At 46.1% G+C, this 15,385-nt stretch overlaps 1 protein-coding gene across 1 annotated transcript; it reads left to right on the forward strand.

The window, feature by feature from the left end:
- Positions 1 to 1,184: 1,184 nt before the first annotated feature.
- Positions 1,185 to 2,111, forward strand: LOC138452692 (olfactory receptor 2F1-like). The gene has a single exon (XM_069605037.1). The coding sequence runs from the start codon at positions 1,185 to 1,187 to the stop codon at positions 2,109 to 2,111; it is 927 nt and encodes a 308-aa protein (XP_069461138.1).
- The last annotated feature ends 13,274 nt before the right edge of the window (positions 2,112 to 15,385 follow it).

Genomic DNA, 15,385 nt, shown 5'->3' on the forward strand with positions numbered 1-15,385 from the left:
TTCTTTTAATTAGTGAACAAATAAAAACAAAAAGTCCAATCTTCATTTTAGGTGTGATGGAGGATATTACAAATTAAAAGTGTATATATTGTGTAAGGAAGAGAGGTGTCATTTTCTGGATGCATTTTGGGATGAAGCTACCCTTGGTAAGGATATTTCATATAGAGGGTGAATTGTTTGTGCACTCATTCATGGATTCTCAGTATTCTAACTCCCATCTACGCCACTGCACTTGCTTGTGTGCTAACCGTACAATCCCTCTATCCCTCTATGAGGTGCAGTGATACACCTGTGCCCTGACAGTATTATCAATATTTAGAGCACAGTATTATACTTTTCATTGACAGTATCATCCACATCTAAAGGACAGTGTTGTTCCTGTCCCCTGACACTGCACACCTATTTAGTATTGTACTGTTGTCTGGATAGTGCAATCCTGACATGGCTTATCCAGATTGTGACGCCACACTACACCTGTGTCCTGACAGTATAATCAATATCTAGAGCACAGTATTATACTTGTTATGGACAGTATCATCCACATCTGAAGCTCAGTGATCTTCCTGTCCCCTGACACTGCTCACCTGTTTAGTTTTGAACTGTTGTCTGGATAGTGCAATCCTGACATTGCTTATCCAGATTGTGATGCCGCACTGCACCTGTGTTCTGACAGTATAATCAATATCTAGAGCACAGTATTATACTTGTTATGGACAGTATCATCCACATCTGAAGCACAGTGATTTCCCTGCCCTCTGATACTGGACACCTATTTAGTATTGTACCGTTGTCTGGATAGTGCAATCCTGACATTGCTTATCGAGATTGTGATGCCGCACTGCACCTGTGTCCTGACAGTACAATCACTGTCTTCAGCACAGTATTCTGCCTGTGCATAGACAGCATAATTCACATCTGAAGCACAGTGTTGCACTTGTACCTTGACACTGCACACCTATTTAGTATTGAACTGTTGTCTGGATAGTGCAATACTGACATTGCTTTTCTAGATTGTGATGCCACATTGCACCTGTGCTTGGATGGCACAGTATTGTTCTTACAATCTATAAGGAAATAGGCGATAGTGCTTATGCTCGATGTCAATGTATAAGTACTTGATTATGTCTTTTTGGTTCTTTTGCAGATGGCAGAGTGATGTGCCAGTGAATGTAAGCCAGGCGCTGATGACTGATTTCATCCTCTTGGGATTTTCTTACTCACAGGAGATAAAATATGTCTTGTTTGCTTTGGTCCTAGTTATATACCTGGTCACCCTTATAGCAAATGGACTCATCCTCACAGTGGTCGTGGCCAACGCCAACCTCCACTCGCCCATGTACTTTTTCCTTTGGAATTTGTCTTGTGTTGACCTGTTTTACTCCACCACGAGTATCCCCAAAGGTCTGGAAGGCTTCCTCAAGGAGCGGAACCTCATCACCTTTTATGGTTGTGCCGCACAGATGTATTTTGCCCTTTCTTTGGGCATTGTTCAGTGCATCCTCTTAGCAGTGATGGCATGGGATCGATATATCGCTATATGCTATCCGCTGAACTATACACTCATTATGAACACTGGCACCTGCTGCAAGCTGGCGGCCATCACCTGGTGCAATGGCTTCCTGCTGTCTGTTGTCCACGTGTCTGTCACACTCCCCTTACCTCGGTGTGGGAAAAACGTGGTCGACTATGCCACCTGCGAAGTGACCGCTGTTTTACGATTGGCTTGCGGTGACATTCGTTTAAGTGAAATTGTCATATTTGTCATGTCTGTGGGCATTCTTTTGGTGCCACTTTCCTTGGTCCTCTTCAGTTACACTTACATCGTAGCCACCATTCTGAAAATGCCGACCGCAGAAGGGAGAAGAAGGGCTTTCTCCACCTGCAGCTCGCACCTGGTGGTGGTCACTCTCTTCTATGGGTCAGCAATGGTGATGTACTTGAGGCCGCGGTCGATGGTCTCGCCAGAGAAAGATAAGGTAATTTCTGTGTTCTATGCGGTGCTGACTCCAGCACTTAACCCCCTCATTTACACTCTGCGGAACAAAGAAGTGAAGGGGGCCCTGAAGACTCTACTTCCCAGGGCGGTGGTCTTCAGTTGGCCAGACCTTTAGGGGATGAAGAGGCACCATCTTCCTTCATTTCGTCCTCTCCTCCGCTGAAGTGAAAGTATCTCCGGAAGAAGGTGCATGCACTATATGCATAGATTGCCTGTGTGTGTGTCTCTGGACCTCATGTTTTCAGTAAATGCATGCTGGTTTTACTTTACTATTACATGCACTCACTAGAGGCCTTGTAAGAGTAGGTGAACACCAACTTCTTGACTTTGAATACAAAGAAAACACATATTACGCTCCTAGGCACCACTAGGAAGAAAGTGAGTTTGATTCCTAGATGGTTTGTAAATAAAGTCAAGTTGGATGTGGTCACGGGTTTCACCTAGCTGGGCTACAATTTAACTGGTTAATCTTAACACAAAAGAATTGATTGTTATGATGAAGCACAAGCCCCAGGCCAAACTTATTAATAACAAATATGGCCGCTTTTCCAGCATTCCTCTTCGGAGACTTCATGAATCCAAGGTGATGCCTATTGTCATTTAGGGTGCGCATACCATTATGGAAATTGATACTATCCCTTGGGTAAGTCTTGAGGGGATTCCTTGGAAAGGGGTCTGATTCCTTCCTAGTGGAACCCCAACAGCGATACTGTGCTTTGAATAAAGCCTGTTGTCTGGTAGCACGATAGTAACATGGAAACAACTGTCCCTTTTCAGGAATATTCATGTAGCCTGTGACTATACCCTGCTCTTTGGGATCAGAGAAATAGTAATTAATAAGAAAGAACAGGCACTGGATATCTTTGTGTGAGTCCACTTTAGATTCCCTCAGTGTAACATTAAAGGATCCTAATGATATTAAAGCGAAACTATGGAGAAGGACTGGATCCAAGCTATAAGTGATTTTAAAAAGCAGAGGTTCTGCTCTACTATCAAGTTGGAAGGCAAAGAATACAATACCGTGCCAACCATCCTCAAAGATTCATACGTGTCACCGCTCCCAGAAAAGCCTTACCTTGATCCAGCCATTCCCACCATTTAATACTGTGCCACCCATCCTCAAAGATTCATGGGTTTCACCACTCCTAGAAAAGCCTTCCCTTGACCCAGCCATTCCCACCATATAATACTGTGCCACCCATCCTCAAAGATTCATGGGTCTCACGGCTCCTAGAAAAGTGGGCCTTGACCCAGCCATTCCCACCATGTAATACCGTGCCACCCATCTTCAAAGATTCATAGGTGTCACCGCTCCCAGAAAAGCCTTACCTTGACCCAGCCATTCCCACCATATAATACTGTGCCACCCATCCTCAAAGATTCATGGGTCTCACTGCTCCCAGAAAAGCCTTACCATGACCCAGCCATTCCACCCATATGATACTGTGCCACCCATCCTCAAAGATTCATGGGTTTCAAAAGCCTTCCCTTAACCCAGCCATTCTCACCATAAAATAACTTGCCACCCATCTGTTAGGCAGAATCCTGTGCAGTGCCCGTGGAGACTACAGGTGGTGATACAACTTTTACCTTTGTTACAAGCCTGTACTACTATGTCAGAGTGGTAGCAGTGGCGGAGCAGCCAGGCTTACCTCAAGAGTATATGAGCAGTAGCAGAGATTACACAAAGGGACCACAATTACTGTGACTCAAGCAAACACTGACTCAAGGTTTCAGGCTGAAAAATATAAGTACATTTATTTCTAAAACATTCATTATAAACACAACACTTCTATTAAACTTCAATAAAAACCACACGTTAAATATACTACAACTAACCAATTCACTTTCTACAGTAAGTCTCAAGGTAAGTACCCTGTGTTGGAATGAACCGGTGTTAGGCACAAAAACATGTTACCGCAAATACGATTGCGATCACTTTTTGACAGTTCGGTCTACTAAACAAACGCTTATCCGTGACATGAAATGCTACCGGGGCAAAAACACACTTAGCACCTGAGATACCCAGAGGGAGTTGGAGGCAAAAATCACAGGCAATATTTTGGTTAGGCAGGCAGAATCAAGAAACACTCAGAGACAGGAGTTCAAAAGTCAAAGGGCCGGAGCCAGGGTCGAAAGACACCGGGGCCAGTTGCTGAAGATCACACGGTCCGACAGTTCACAATTCAACATAGCCAAAAGTACTTCGATATTGTCAATGTTCAGATGCAAAAGTTATAAAAAGGAGGGAAGACAAGGGCAAGCCTTGGAAATGAAGAAGAAAGGGATTCAACCAGTTTCCTCAAAAGAACACAGTACCTTGTTCCAATGGTGCAGCTGGTGCCCTGGCAGTTGTTCCTGTTGGTTTCCCGCAGACCCACGATTCCTGGAGCTTCGTCGAGAAGGAGGATGTCTAAAGGGGGTCTGCAGCACACAGGGATGAGGCTGGCAGCAGCGACACAGAATGAAAGGTGCGCTCCTTAAAAACAGGAGAGGCTCTACAGGTGGCTATCTGGACCACTACAGAAGTGTGCAGCGATTTCGACCATGGAAGAGGATCCTCTGGCTGTAGAAGATGAGCTGGTTATCCCCACCAAGCTCAAGGGATTAGGACTCCGGACTGGATCTTCTCCGAGTTGTTGAAGGGCAGATAGCTCAGGACTGCAGCAGGGCTTCACCAGGACAGGGTAGTTGCAGCAGCTGTAGTTCTCTCCGCTTCTCTTTGGTTCCTTGTAGTTCCAGTGGCGACTCTCTGACTTCTAGCCCAAGAGACCTGCCTTTTATATACGAAAAACCCCCATTCACGCAGCCTGGTTGTCAATCACCAGCAGGGGGGTTGTCCAGCCCGGACAACTACCCTGGCCAATCATGACAAAGCACGACTTGGGTTTCCTAGGATACCCTGTGCAGGGGGTGACTACACCCCTCCCTCACATTCAGCCCACCTAGACACCTAGGCGCATTGAGGAGGGCTTCTGGGCAGAAGCCCGCCAAAAGACAGTGAAAAAAGAAGGCGAACCTAGTTTGCCGTGCAAAGTAAAAAACAAGAAGGACTTTAACAAAAAGAAATGTCGAATAAACCCAACCGGAGCCAAGAGAAAGACGATTTCGTCAAGCGGGTTTATATTCGAGGCTAATATAATAGCCAAGAACAGTACCACGTTTATCTAATATAATTGCGGTAGCAAAGTTAGGGTAGATACCACTGCCACAGCCAAGTCTAAATGTTAAAAGAGCGAAACAATGCTCTAGGAGGTACAGATAAAAAGGGATACGAGTTAACCCTTTCCAGTACTCCATGGAAGATGGGTTGTACTGGATCTGTGGTAGATTGACTAAGTAAAGTTAATGGTAACTTTACCACTGTTCCGGGGGATTGTAGTCACCTCAGAAATGGAGTTGAGGGAAGTCTCAAAGACAATCCTGTGCCACGGCACTGAAGGTGCTGTGTGACACACAAAAAGAAGGGGGCTACTGAAGTGGTGTACTTCAGAGTCCACAATCGCAAAAACAGGTAGAAACACATAGCAAAACCCAGGTAAGAGTGGGGGAAAAGCTCTCACTCTTACCAAGTGGAAAAAAAATAAACTCCAGAAGTCCAGCAAAGCTGCTGGGGGACTCACTAAGCGAGGGAAATTAGCCATAAATGAGAATTCTCCCTAACACCATCCTCAAAGATTTGTGGGTGTCATCGCTCCTAGAAAAGCCTTCCCTTGACCCAACCATTCCCACCATATTTATTTATTATTTATTTATTCACATTTGATTAAGCGCACAGGCAGCCCAGTGGGCATCGTGGCACTTGTTACAAAATTTGACAATGACTTATTACAACATACAGGGAAGTCATTATTTAGTTACGATAGTAGAAATAGCAGATATAGAGAGGAAAGAGAACGGAGGAGGAAGAGTTAGTTGAACAGTCTAGTTTTGAGTTTTTTTCGGAAAACCGAGAGTGAGGTTTTTGCTCTGAGTGTGCTGGGTAGAGCATTCCATAACTTAGAGTCAATCAAGGGGAAGCTAATTCCTCCAGCTCTAGCTTTTTTGATGCGCAGGACTCTCAGTTGGTTGGTGTGACACTGTCTAGTGGGTCTAGTGGATAGAGATCTTGTTATAGTGTCAGATAGATATGAGGGGGCTGACTGATGCATTTATGGGCAGTGGTAAGAGTTTTGAATGTAATACGCTCTTTGACAGGTAACCAGTGTGCTTCCCTTCTAGCTTGTGAAATGTGGTCTCTCTTTGGAATGTTGAGTGCTGCTCTTAGTGCGTTGTTCTGGGTAGTTTGGAGTTTGGTCAGGTTGGCCTTGGAAGTGCCGGCCAGCAGCGCATTACAATAATCTAGTTTAGCTCCAATGGTAGCTCTGGCGATCGAGAGGCAATTATCTTTGGTTAGGAATTGTTTGATGGCATTGATATGCTTTGTACTCAGGGCTGAGGCCGATACGATGGCCTTGACATGCTTGTCCATGGAGAGGGAGGCGTCTATGTGGACTCCCAGTGTTTTGACAGAAGGTAGAACTGGGATAGTACAGCTGTCAATGCAGAAATTGGTGTATAGTGAATTGAGGTTAGTGAGTGTGGATTTTTGACCAAGGATGAGAATTTCAGTCTTGTCTCCTTTAAGACAAAGTCCATTCATGGCCATCCATGCTTGGATGGTGGCATTTATGCTTTGGAGGGTGGCAGAGTCCTGGTGGTAGATTCCTGTGAGCGGGAGGAGAACTTGGGTATCGTCCGCGTAGTTGGTGTACGCGATCCCAAGTGCGTCCAGTTTATCAAAGAGAGGTTTGGTAAAGAGATTATAGATGGTGGGAGCTGTGCATGAGCCCTGCGGGACCCCATGCTCAATGGTGGTGGGCTCTGCGCTTGCAGTGTTGGAGAACACTTTCATCATTCTTCCTTCGAGGAATGATGTGATCCATTTTGTGGCCTGTTTGGAGAAATGTGCTGCCTGAGTGAGGTGGTTAGTGAGGATGGCATGATCGACCAAATCAAACGCCACAGACAGGTCAAGGAGGAGCAGGAGGGCTGGCTTGCCTTTGTCCAAAATGTGGGTAATTTGTTTTTTTAAGTCAAGTAGGGCCGTTTCGGTGCCATGACCGTTGCGAAATCCTGACTGCCTTTTTCCTAGGACAGAGTTTTTTTTCCAGGTAAGACTGTATCTGCATGTGTGCAGCTTTGTCTAAAATTTTAAGGAGAAACGGAACCGTTGTGATGGGCTGGAAGTTGTTCGATTGGGCTGGGTCAAGGGAGGGTTTCTTGAGCACCCAAGCCTCCTTGAGGCTGTTTGGGACTTCGCCCATCTTGAATGAGGCGTTAATAAATGCTGTGATGATTGGCGTGAGAGGTGCTGCGCATTCTTTGATGACGCTGGGGGGCATATATCGCCTTTGCATTGAGACGGTTTGAGCTGTTTGAGGATGGCCAGAACCTCAGCTTCAGTGACTTGCGAGAAGTGAAACTTGGGGGAATGCTTGTCTTCGGAGGCACTAGCGTGAATGGCTACCTGGGGGGGAAGGGCCATGAAGTGTTCTGTTATTTTGGATTGAAGTAGATCTATTTTCTTTAGCATGGCTGTTTGGATGCTATTGCACCAGGCTTCATCCTTGACAATCTCGTCAGTGCAGATTGGAGGTACGGTAAGCTCTTTGAAAATGGTGAATAGCTCTTTTGAGTGGGAATTAGCTACTGTATATAATACTGTGCCACCCATCCTCAAAGATTCGTGGGTCTCACGGCTCCCAGAAAAGCCTTACCTTGACCCAGCCATTCCCACCATATAATACTGTGCCACCCATCCTCAAAGATTCGTGGGTCTCACGGCTCCTAGAAAAGTCTTCCCTTGGCCCAGCCATTCCTACCATGTAATACTGTGCCACCCATCATCAAAGATTCGTGGGTCTCACGGCTCCTAGAAAAGCCTTCCCTTGACCCAGGCTTTCCCACCATATAATACAGTGTCACCGATCCTCAAAGATTCATGGGTCTCACTACTCCCAGAAAAGCCTTACCTTGACCCAGCCATTCCACCCATATAATACTGTGCCACCCATCCTTAAAGATTTGTGGGTCTCACGGCTCCTAGAAAAGTCTTCCCTTGGCCCAGCCATTCCCACCATATAATACTGTGCCACCCATCCTCAAAGATTCATGGGTCTCACGGCTCCTAGAAAAGTGGGCTTTGACCCAGCCATTCCCACCATATAATACCGTGCCATCCATCTTCAAAGATTCATGGGTCTCACTGCTCCTAGAAAAGCCTTCCCTTGACCCAGTCATTCCCACCATATAATACTGTGCCACCCATCCTCAAAGATTCATGGGTCTCAAAAGCCTTCCCTTGACCCAGCCATTCTCACCATATAATACCTTGCCACCCATCTGTTAGGCAGAATCCTGTCCCGTGCCCTTGGGGACCACTGCACACAATTAAGACTACAGGTGGTGATACAACTTTTACCTTTGCTACAAGCCTGTACTACTATGTCAGAGTGGTAGCAGTGGCGGAGCAGCCAGGCTTACCTCAAGAGTATATGATCAGTAGCAGAGATTACACAAAGGGACCACAATTACTGTGACTCAAGCAAACACTGACTCAAGGTTTCAGGTAGAAAAATATAACTACATTTATTTTTAAAACATTTGTTATAAACACAACACTTCTATTAAACTTCAATAAAAACCACACGTTAAATATACTACAACAAACCAATTCACTTTGTACAGTAAGTCTCAAGGTAAGTACCCTGTGCTGGAATGAACCGGTGTTAGGCACAAGAACACGTTACCGCGAATATGATTGCGATCACTTTTTGTCAGTTCGGTCTACTAAACAAACGCGTATCCGTGACATGAAATGCTATCGGGGCAAAAACACACTTAGCACCTGAGATACCCAGAGGGAGTTGGAGGCAGAAATCATAGGCAATATTTTGGTTAGGCAGGCAGAATCAAGAAACACTCAGAGACAGGAGTTCAAAAGTCAAAGGGCCGGAGCCAGGGTCGAAAGACACCGGGGCCAGTTGCCGAAGATCACACGGTCCGACAGTTCACGATTCAACGTAGCCAAAAGTACTTCGATATTGTCAATGTTCAGATGCAAAAGTTATAAGAAGGAGGGAAGACAAGGGCAAGCCTTGGAAATGAAGAAGAAAGGGATTCACCCAGTTTCCTCAACAGAACACAGTACCTTGTTCCAATGGTGCAGCTGGTGCCCTGGCAGTTGTTCCTGTTGGTTTCCCGCAGACCCACGATTCCTGGAGCTTCGTCGAGAAGGAGGACGTCTGAAGGGGGTCTGTGCCACACAGGGATGAGGCTGGCTGCAGCGACACGGAATAAAAGGTGCGCTCCTTAAAAGCAGGAGAGGCTCTTCAGGTGGCTATCCGGACCACTACAGCAGTGTGCAGCGATTTTGACCACAGAAGAGGATCCTCTGGCTGTAGAAGATGAGCTAGTTATCCCCACCAAGCTCAAGGGAAGAAGACTCCGGACTGGATCTTCTCTTGGTCGTTGAAGGGCAGATAGCTCAGGACTGCTGCAGGGCTTCACCGGGATGGGTAGTTGCAGCAGCTGTTGTTCTCTCTGCTTCTCTTTGGTTCCTTGTAGTTCCAGTGGCGACTCTCTGACTTCTAGCCCAAGAGACCTGCCTTTTATGCGAAAAAAAACCATTCACGCAGCCTGGCTGTCAATCACCCAGCAGGGGGGGTTGTCCAGCCCGGACAACTACCCTGGCCAATCATGACAAAGTGCGACTTGGGTTTCCTAGGATACCCTGTGCAGGGGGTGACTACACCCCTCCCTCAAATTCAGCCCACCTAGACACCCAGGAGCCTTGATGAGGGTTTCTGGGCAGAAGCCCGCCAAAAGACAATGAACAAAGAAGGCGAACCTAGTTTGCTGCGCAAAGTAAAACACAAGAAGGACTTTAACAAAAAGAAATGGCGAATAAACCCTACCGGAGCAAAGAGAAAGACGATTTGGTCAAGCGGGTTTATGTTCGAGGCTGATATAATAGCCAAGTACAGTACCACGTTTATCTAATATAATCGTGGTAGAAAGGTTATGGTAGATACCACTCCCACCAGCCAAGTCTAAATGTTAAAAGAGCAAAACAATGCTCTAGGAGGTACAGATAAAAAGGGATGCGAGTTAACCCTTTCCAGTACTCTATGGAAGATGAGGTGTACTGGATCTGTGGTAGACTGACTAAGTAAAGTTAATGGTAACTTTACTCTTTTCTGGGGGACAGTGGTCACCTCCGAAAAGGAGTCGAGGGAAGTCTCAAAGACAACCCTGTGCCACGGCACTGAAGGTGCTGTGTGACACACAAAAAGAAGGGGGCTACTGAAGTGGTGTACTTCAGAATCCACAATCACAAAAACAGGTAGAAACACATAGCAAAACCCAGGTAAGAGTGGGGGAAAAGCTCTCACTCTTACCAAGTGGAAAAAATATAAACTCCAGAAGTCCAGCAAAGCTGCTGGGGGACTCACTAGGTGAGGGAAATTAGCCATAAATGAGAATCCTCCCTAACACCATCCTCAAAGATTCATGGGTTTCACCGCTTCCAGAAAAGCCTTCCATTGACCCAGCCATTCCCACCATTTAATACTGTGCCACCCATCCTCTAAGATTCATGTGTCTCACTGCTCCTCCAAAAACCTTCCCTTGACCGAGCCATTCCTACCATATTATTCCATGCCACCCATCCTCAAAGATTCATGGGTGTCATCGCTCCTAGAAAAGCCTCCCCTTGACCCAACCATTCCCACCATATAATACTGTGCCACCCATCCTCAAAGATTCGTGGGTCTCACGGCTCCTAGAAAAGTCTTCCCTTGGCCCAGCCATTCCTACCATATAATACTGTGCCACCCACCCTCAAAGATTCATAGGTGTCACCGCTCCCAGAAAAGCCTTACCTTGACCCAGCCATTCCCACCATATAATACAGTGCCACCCATCCTCAAAGATTCATGGGTCTCACTGCTCCCTGAAAAGCCTTACCTTGACCCAGCCATTCCATCCATATAATACTGTGCCACCCATCCTCAAAGATTCATGGGTCTCACTGCTCCTAGAAAAAACCTTCGCTTGACCCAGGCTTTCCCACCATATAATACAGTGCCACCCATCCTCAAAGATTCATGGGTCTCACTGCTCCCAGAAAAGCCTTATCTTGACCCAGCCATTCCACCCATATAATACTGTGCCACCCATCCTCAAAGATTCATGGGTCTTACTGCTCCCAGAAAAGCCTTACCTTGACCCACCCATTCCACCCATATAATACTGTGCCACCCATCCTCAAAGATTCATGGGTCTCACGGCTCCTAGAAAAGTGGGCCTTGACCCAGCCATTCCCACCATATAATACCGTGCCACCCATCTTCAAAGATTCATAGGTGTCACAGATCCCAGAAAAGCCTTACCTTGACCCAGCCATTCCCACCATATAATACTGTGCCACCCATCCTCAAAGATTCATGGGTCTCACCGCTCCTAGAAAAGTCTTCCCTTGACCCAGCCATTCCCAACATATAATCCCGTCCCACCCATCCTCAAAGATTCATGGGTTTCACCGCTCCTAGAAAAGCCTTCCCTTGACCCAGGCATTCCCAACATATAATCCCGTGCCACCCATCCTCTAAGATTCATGTGTCTCACTGCTCCTCGAAAAATCTTCCCTTGACTGAGCCATTCCTACCATATTATTCCGTGCCACCCATCCTCAAAGATTCATGGTTGTCATCGCTCCTAGAAAAGTCTTCCCTTGACCCAGCCATTCCCAGCATATAATTCCGTGCCACCCATCCTCAAAGATTCATGGGTCTCATGGGTCCTAGAAAAGTGGCCATTGAACCAGCCATTTCCACCATATAATACTGTGCTACCCACCCTCAAAGATTCATGGGTCTCACTGCTCCTCGAAAAACCTTCCCTGGACCCAGTCCTTCCCACCATATAATACTGTGCCACCCATCCTCTAAGATTCATGGGTCTCACAGCTCCTAGAAAAACCTTCCCTTGACTCGTCCATTCCTACCATATTATCCCGTGCCACCCATCCTCTAAGATTCATGGGTGTCACTGCTCCTAGAAAAACCTTCCCTTGACCCAGTCATTCCCACCATATAATACTGTGCCACCCATCCTCTAAGATTCATGGGTCTCACAGCTCCTAGAAAAACCTTCCCTTGACTCGTCCATTCCTACCATATTATCCCGTGCCACCCATCCTCTAAGATTCAGGGGTGTCACTGCTCCTAGAAAAACCTTCCCTTGACCCAGCCATTCCCACCATATAATACTGTGCCACCCATCCTTAAAGACTCATGGGTGTCACCGCTCCTAGAAAAGCCTTACCTTGACTCGTCCATTCCTACCATATTATCCCGTGCCACCCATCCTCTAAGATTCATGGGTGTCACTGCTCCTAGAAAAACCTTCCCTTGACATAGCCATTCCCACCATATAATACCGTGCCACCCATCCTCAAAGATTCATGGGTCTAATGGATCCTAGAAAAGTGGCCATTGAACCAGCCATTTCCACCATATAATACTGTGCTACCCACCCTCAAAGATTCATGGGTCTCACTGCTCCTCGAAAAACCTTCTCTGAACCCAGTCATTCCCACCATATAATACTGTGCCACCCATCCTCTAAGATTCATGGGTCTCACAGCTCCTAGAAAAACCTTCCCTTGACTCGTCCATTCCTACCATTTTATCCCGTGCCACCCATCCTCTAAGATTCATGGGTCTCACAGCTCCTAGAAAAACCTTCCCTTGACTCGTCCATTCCTACCATATTATCCCGTGCCACCCATCCTCTAAGATTCATGGGTGTCACTGCTCCTAGAAAAACCTTCCCTTGACCCAGCCATTCCCACCATATAATACTGTGCCACCCATCCTCAAAGATTCATGGTTGTCACTGCTCCTCGAAAAACCTTCCCTTGACCCAGCCATTCCCACCATATAATACTGTGCCACCCATCCTCTAAGATTCATGGGTCTCACAGCTCCTAGAAAAACCTTCCCTTGACTCGTCCATTCCTACCATATTATCCCATGCCACCCATCCTCTAAGATTCATGGGTGTCACTGCTCCTAGAAAAACCTTCCCTTGACCCAGCCATTCCCACCATATAATACTGTGCCACCCATCCTCAAAGATTCATGGGTGTCACTGCTCCTCGAAAAACCTTCCCTTGACCCAGCCATTCCCACCATATAATACTGTGCCACCCATCCTCAAAGATTTGTGGGTCTCACGGCTCCTAGAAAAACCTTACCTTGACCCAGGCATTCCCACCATATAATACCGTGCCACCCATCTTCAAAGATTCATGGGTGTCACTGCTCCCCGAAAAACCTTCCCTTGACCCAGCCATTCCCACCATATAATACTGTGCCACCCATCCTCAAAGATTCATGGGTGTCACTGCTCCTCGAAAAACCTTCCCTTGACCCAGCCATTCTCACCATATAATACTGTGCCACCCATTCTCAAAGATTCATGGGTGTCACCGCTCCTAGAAAAGCCTTACCTTGACCCAGGCATTCCCACCATATAATACCGTGCCACCCATCCTCAAAGATTCATGGGTGTCACTGCTCCTAGAAAAGCATCCAGTTGACCCAGCCATTCCCACCATATAATACTGTGCCACCCATCCTCAAAGATTCATGGGTGTCACTGCTCCTCGAAAAACCTTCCCTTGACCCAGGCATTCCCACCATATAATACTGTGCCACCCATCCTCAAAGATTCATGGGTGTCACCGCTCCTAGAAAAGCATCCAGTTGACCCAGCCATTCCCACCATATAATACTGTGCCACCCATCCTCAAAGATTCATGGGTGTCACTTCTCCTAGAAAAGCCTTACCATGACCCAGCCATTCCACCCATATAATACTGTGCCACCCATCCCCAAAGATTAATGGGTGTCACTGCTCCTAGAAAAGCCTTACCATGACCCAGCCATTCCACCCATATAATACTGTGCCACCCATCCTCAAAGATTCATGGGTGTCACTGCTCCTAGAAAAACCTTCCCTTGACCCAGTCATTCCCACCATATACTACTGTGCCACCCATCCTCAAAGATTCATGGGTGTCACTGCTCCTAGAAAAACCTTCCCTTGACCCAGTCATTCTCACCATATAATACTGTGCCACCCCTCCTGAAAGATTCATGGGTCTCAAAAACCTTCCCTTGACCCAGGCATTCCCACCATATAATACCGTGCTACCCATCCTCAAAGATTCATGGGTGTCACTGCTCCTAGAAAAACCTTCCCTTGACCCAGTCATTCCCACTATATAATACTGTGCCACCCATCCTCTAAGACTCATAGGTGTCACCGCTCCTAGAAAAGCCTTCCCTTGACCCGGCCATTCCTACCATATTATGCCGTGCCAAGATATTTGGCAACATTTCCTGATGCTCGCAGGAGGCTTTATTTTCTAAGGATCTAGTTAAACCTCTTACTCACATATGAAATCCTAGGAGCGTGAATGAAAATAAAAGGAAATTAAGGACCTGCTCATAAGGTTGGAGTTTGGGTGTAATTGAAACTTTGCAGCATCTAGTAGTAGATTATGCTAAATGTAGTGGGGGACAGAACTTGTTTTTAGGGCTTTTTAAAATGAATGTAGATCTTGTTCGTCAGATGATTTATGGCATAAACTCCTAGAAGGTTCCCAAATTTCCTGGACGCTGGTCCTAGTTAGATTTGTGAAAATGCTGTTTCCAACTACTACTTTTTAACTTTACGCAAGCTCTTTATGAGAGATATGGGGTAAATTTATGCATGGTCTTTATGAGGGATAGAGGACAACTTTACGCACAGTCTTTATGAGGGATAGGGTATAACTTTACGCAAGCTCTTTATGAGAGATATGGGGTAACTTTATGCAAGGTCTTTATGAGGGATAGGGGTAACTTTACGCAAGGTCTTTATGAGGGATATGGTACAACTTTACACACAGTCTTTATGAGGGATAGGGTGTAACTTTACACAAGGTCTTTATGAGGGATGGGGGTAACTTTACACACAGTCTTTATGAGGGATAGGGTGTAACTTTACGCAAGGTCTTCATGAGGGATAAGGGATAACTTTACGCACAGTCTTTATGAGGGATGGGGGTAACTTTACACAAGGTCTTTTTGAGGGATAGGCGGTCGTCTGATGGGAAGGGTCTTCTTATTTAATGTAGATCCAGATGAAATTTGTTTTACGTGATTTTGATCATTATCTTTGCTGCTTTCGTATGTATGTTATGATGTGAACTTGTATTTTATGTGTCTTTTGCATTTCTCCGTGTTTTGGAATAATGTTGTAGTGTGTTTTTATTGGTGTTTTTGATCTTGGTAT

Source organism: Ambystoma mexicanum, chromosome 4p, assembly GCF_040938575.1.
Source record: "Ambystoma mexicanum isolate Mex_15411 chromosome 4p, UKY_AmexF1_1, whole genome shotgun sequence".
NCBI classification, from domain to species: domain Eukaryota; kingdom Metazoa; phylum Chordata; class Amphibia; order Caudata; family Ambystomatidae; genus Ambystoma; species Ambystoma mexicanum.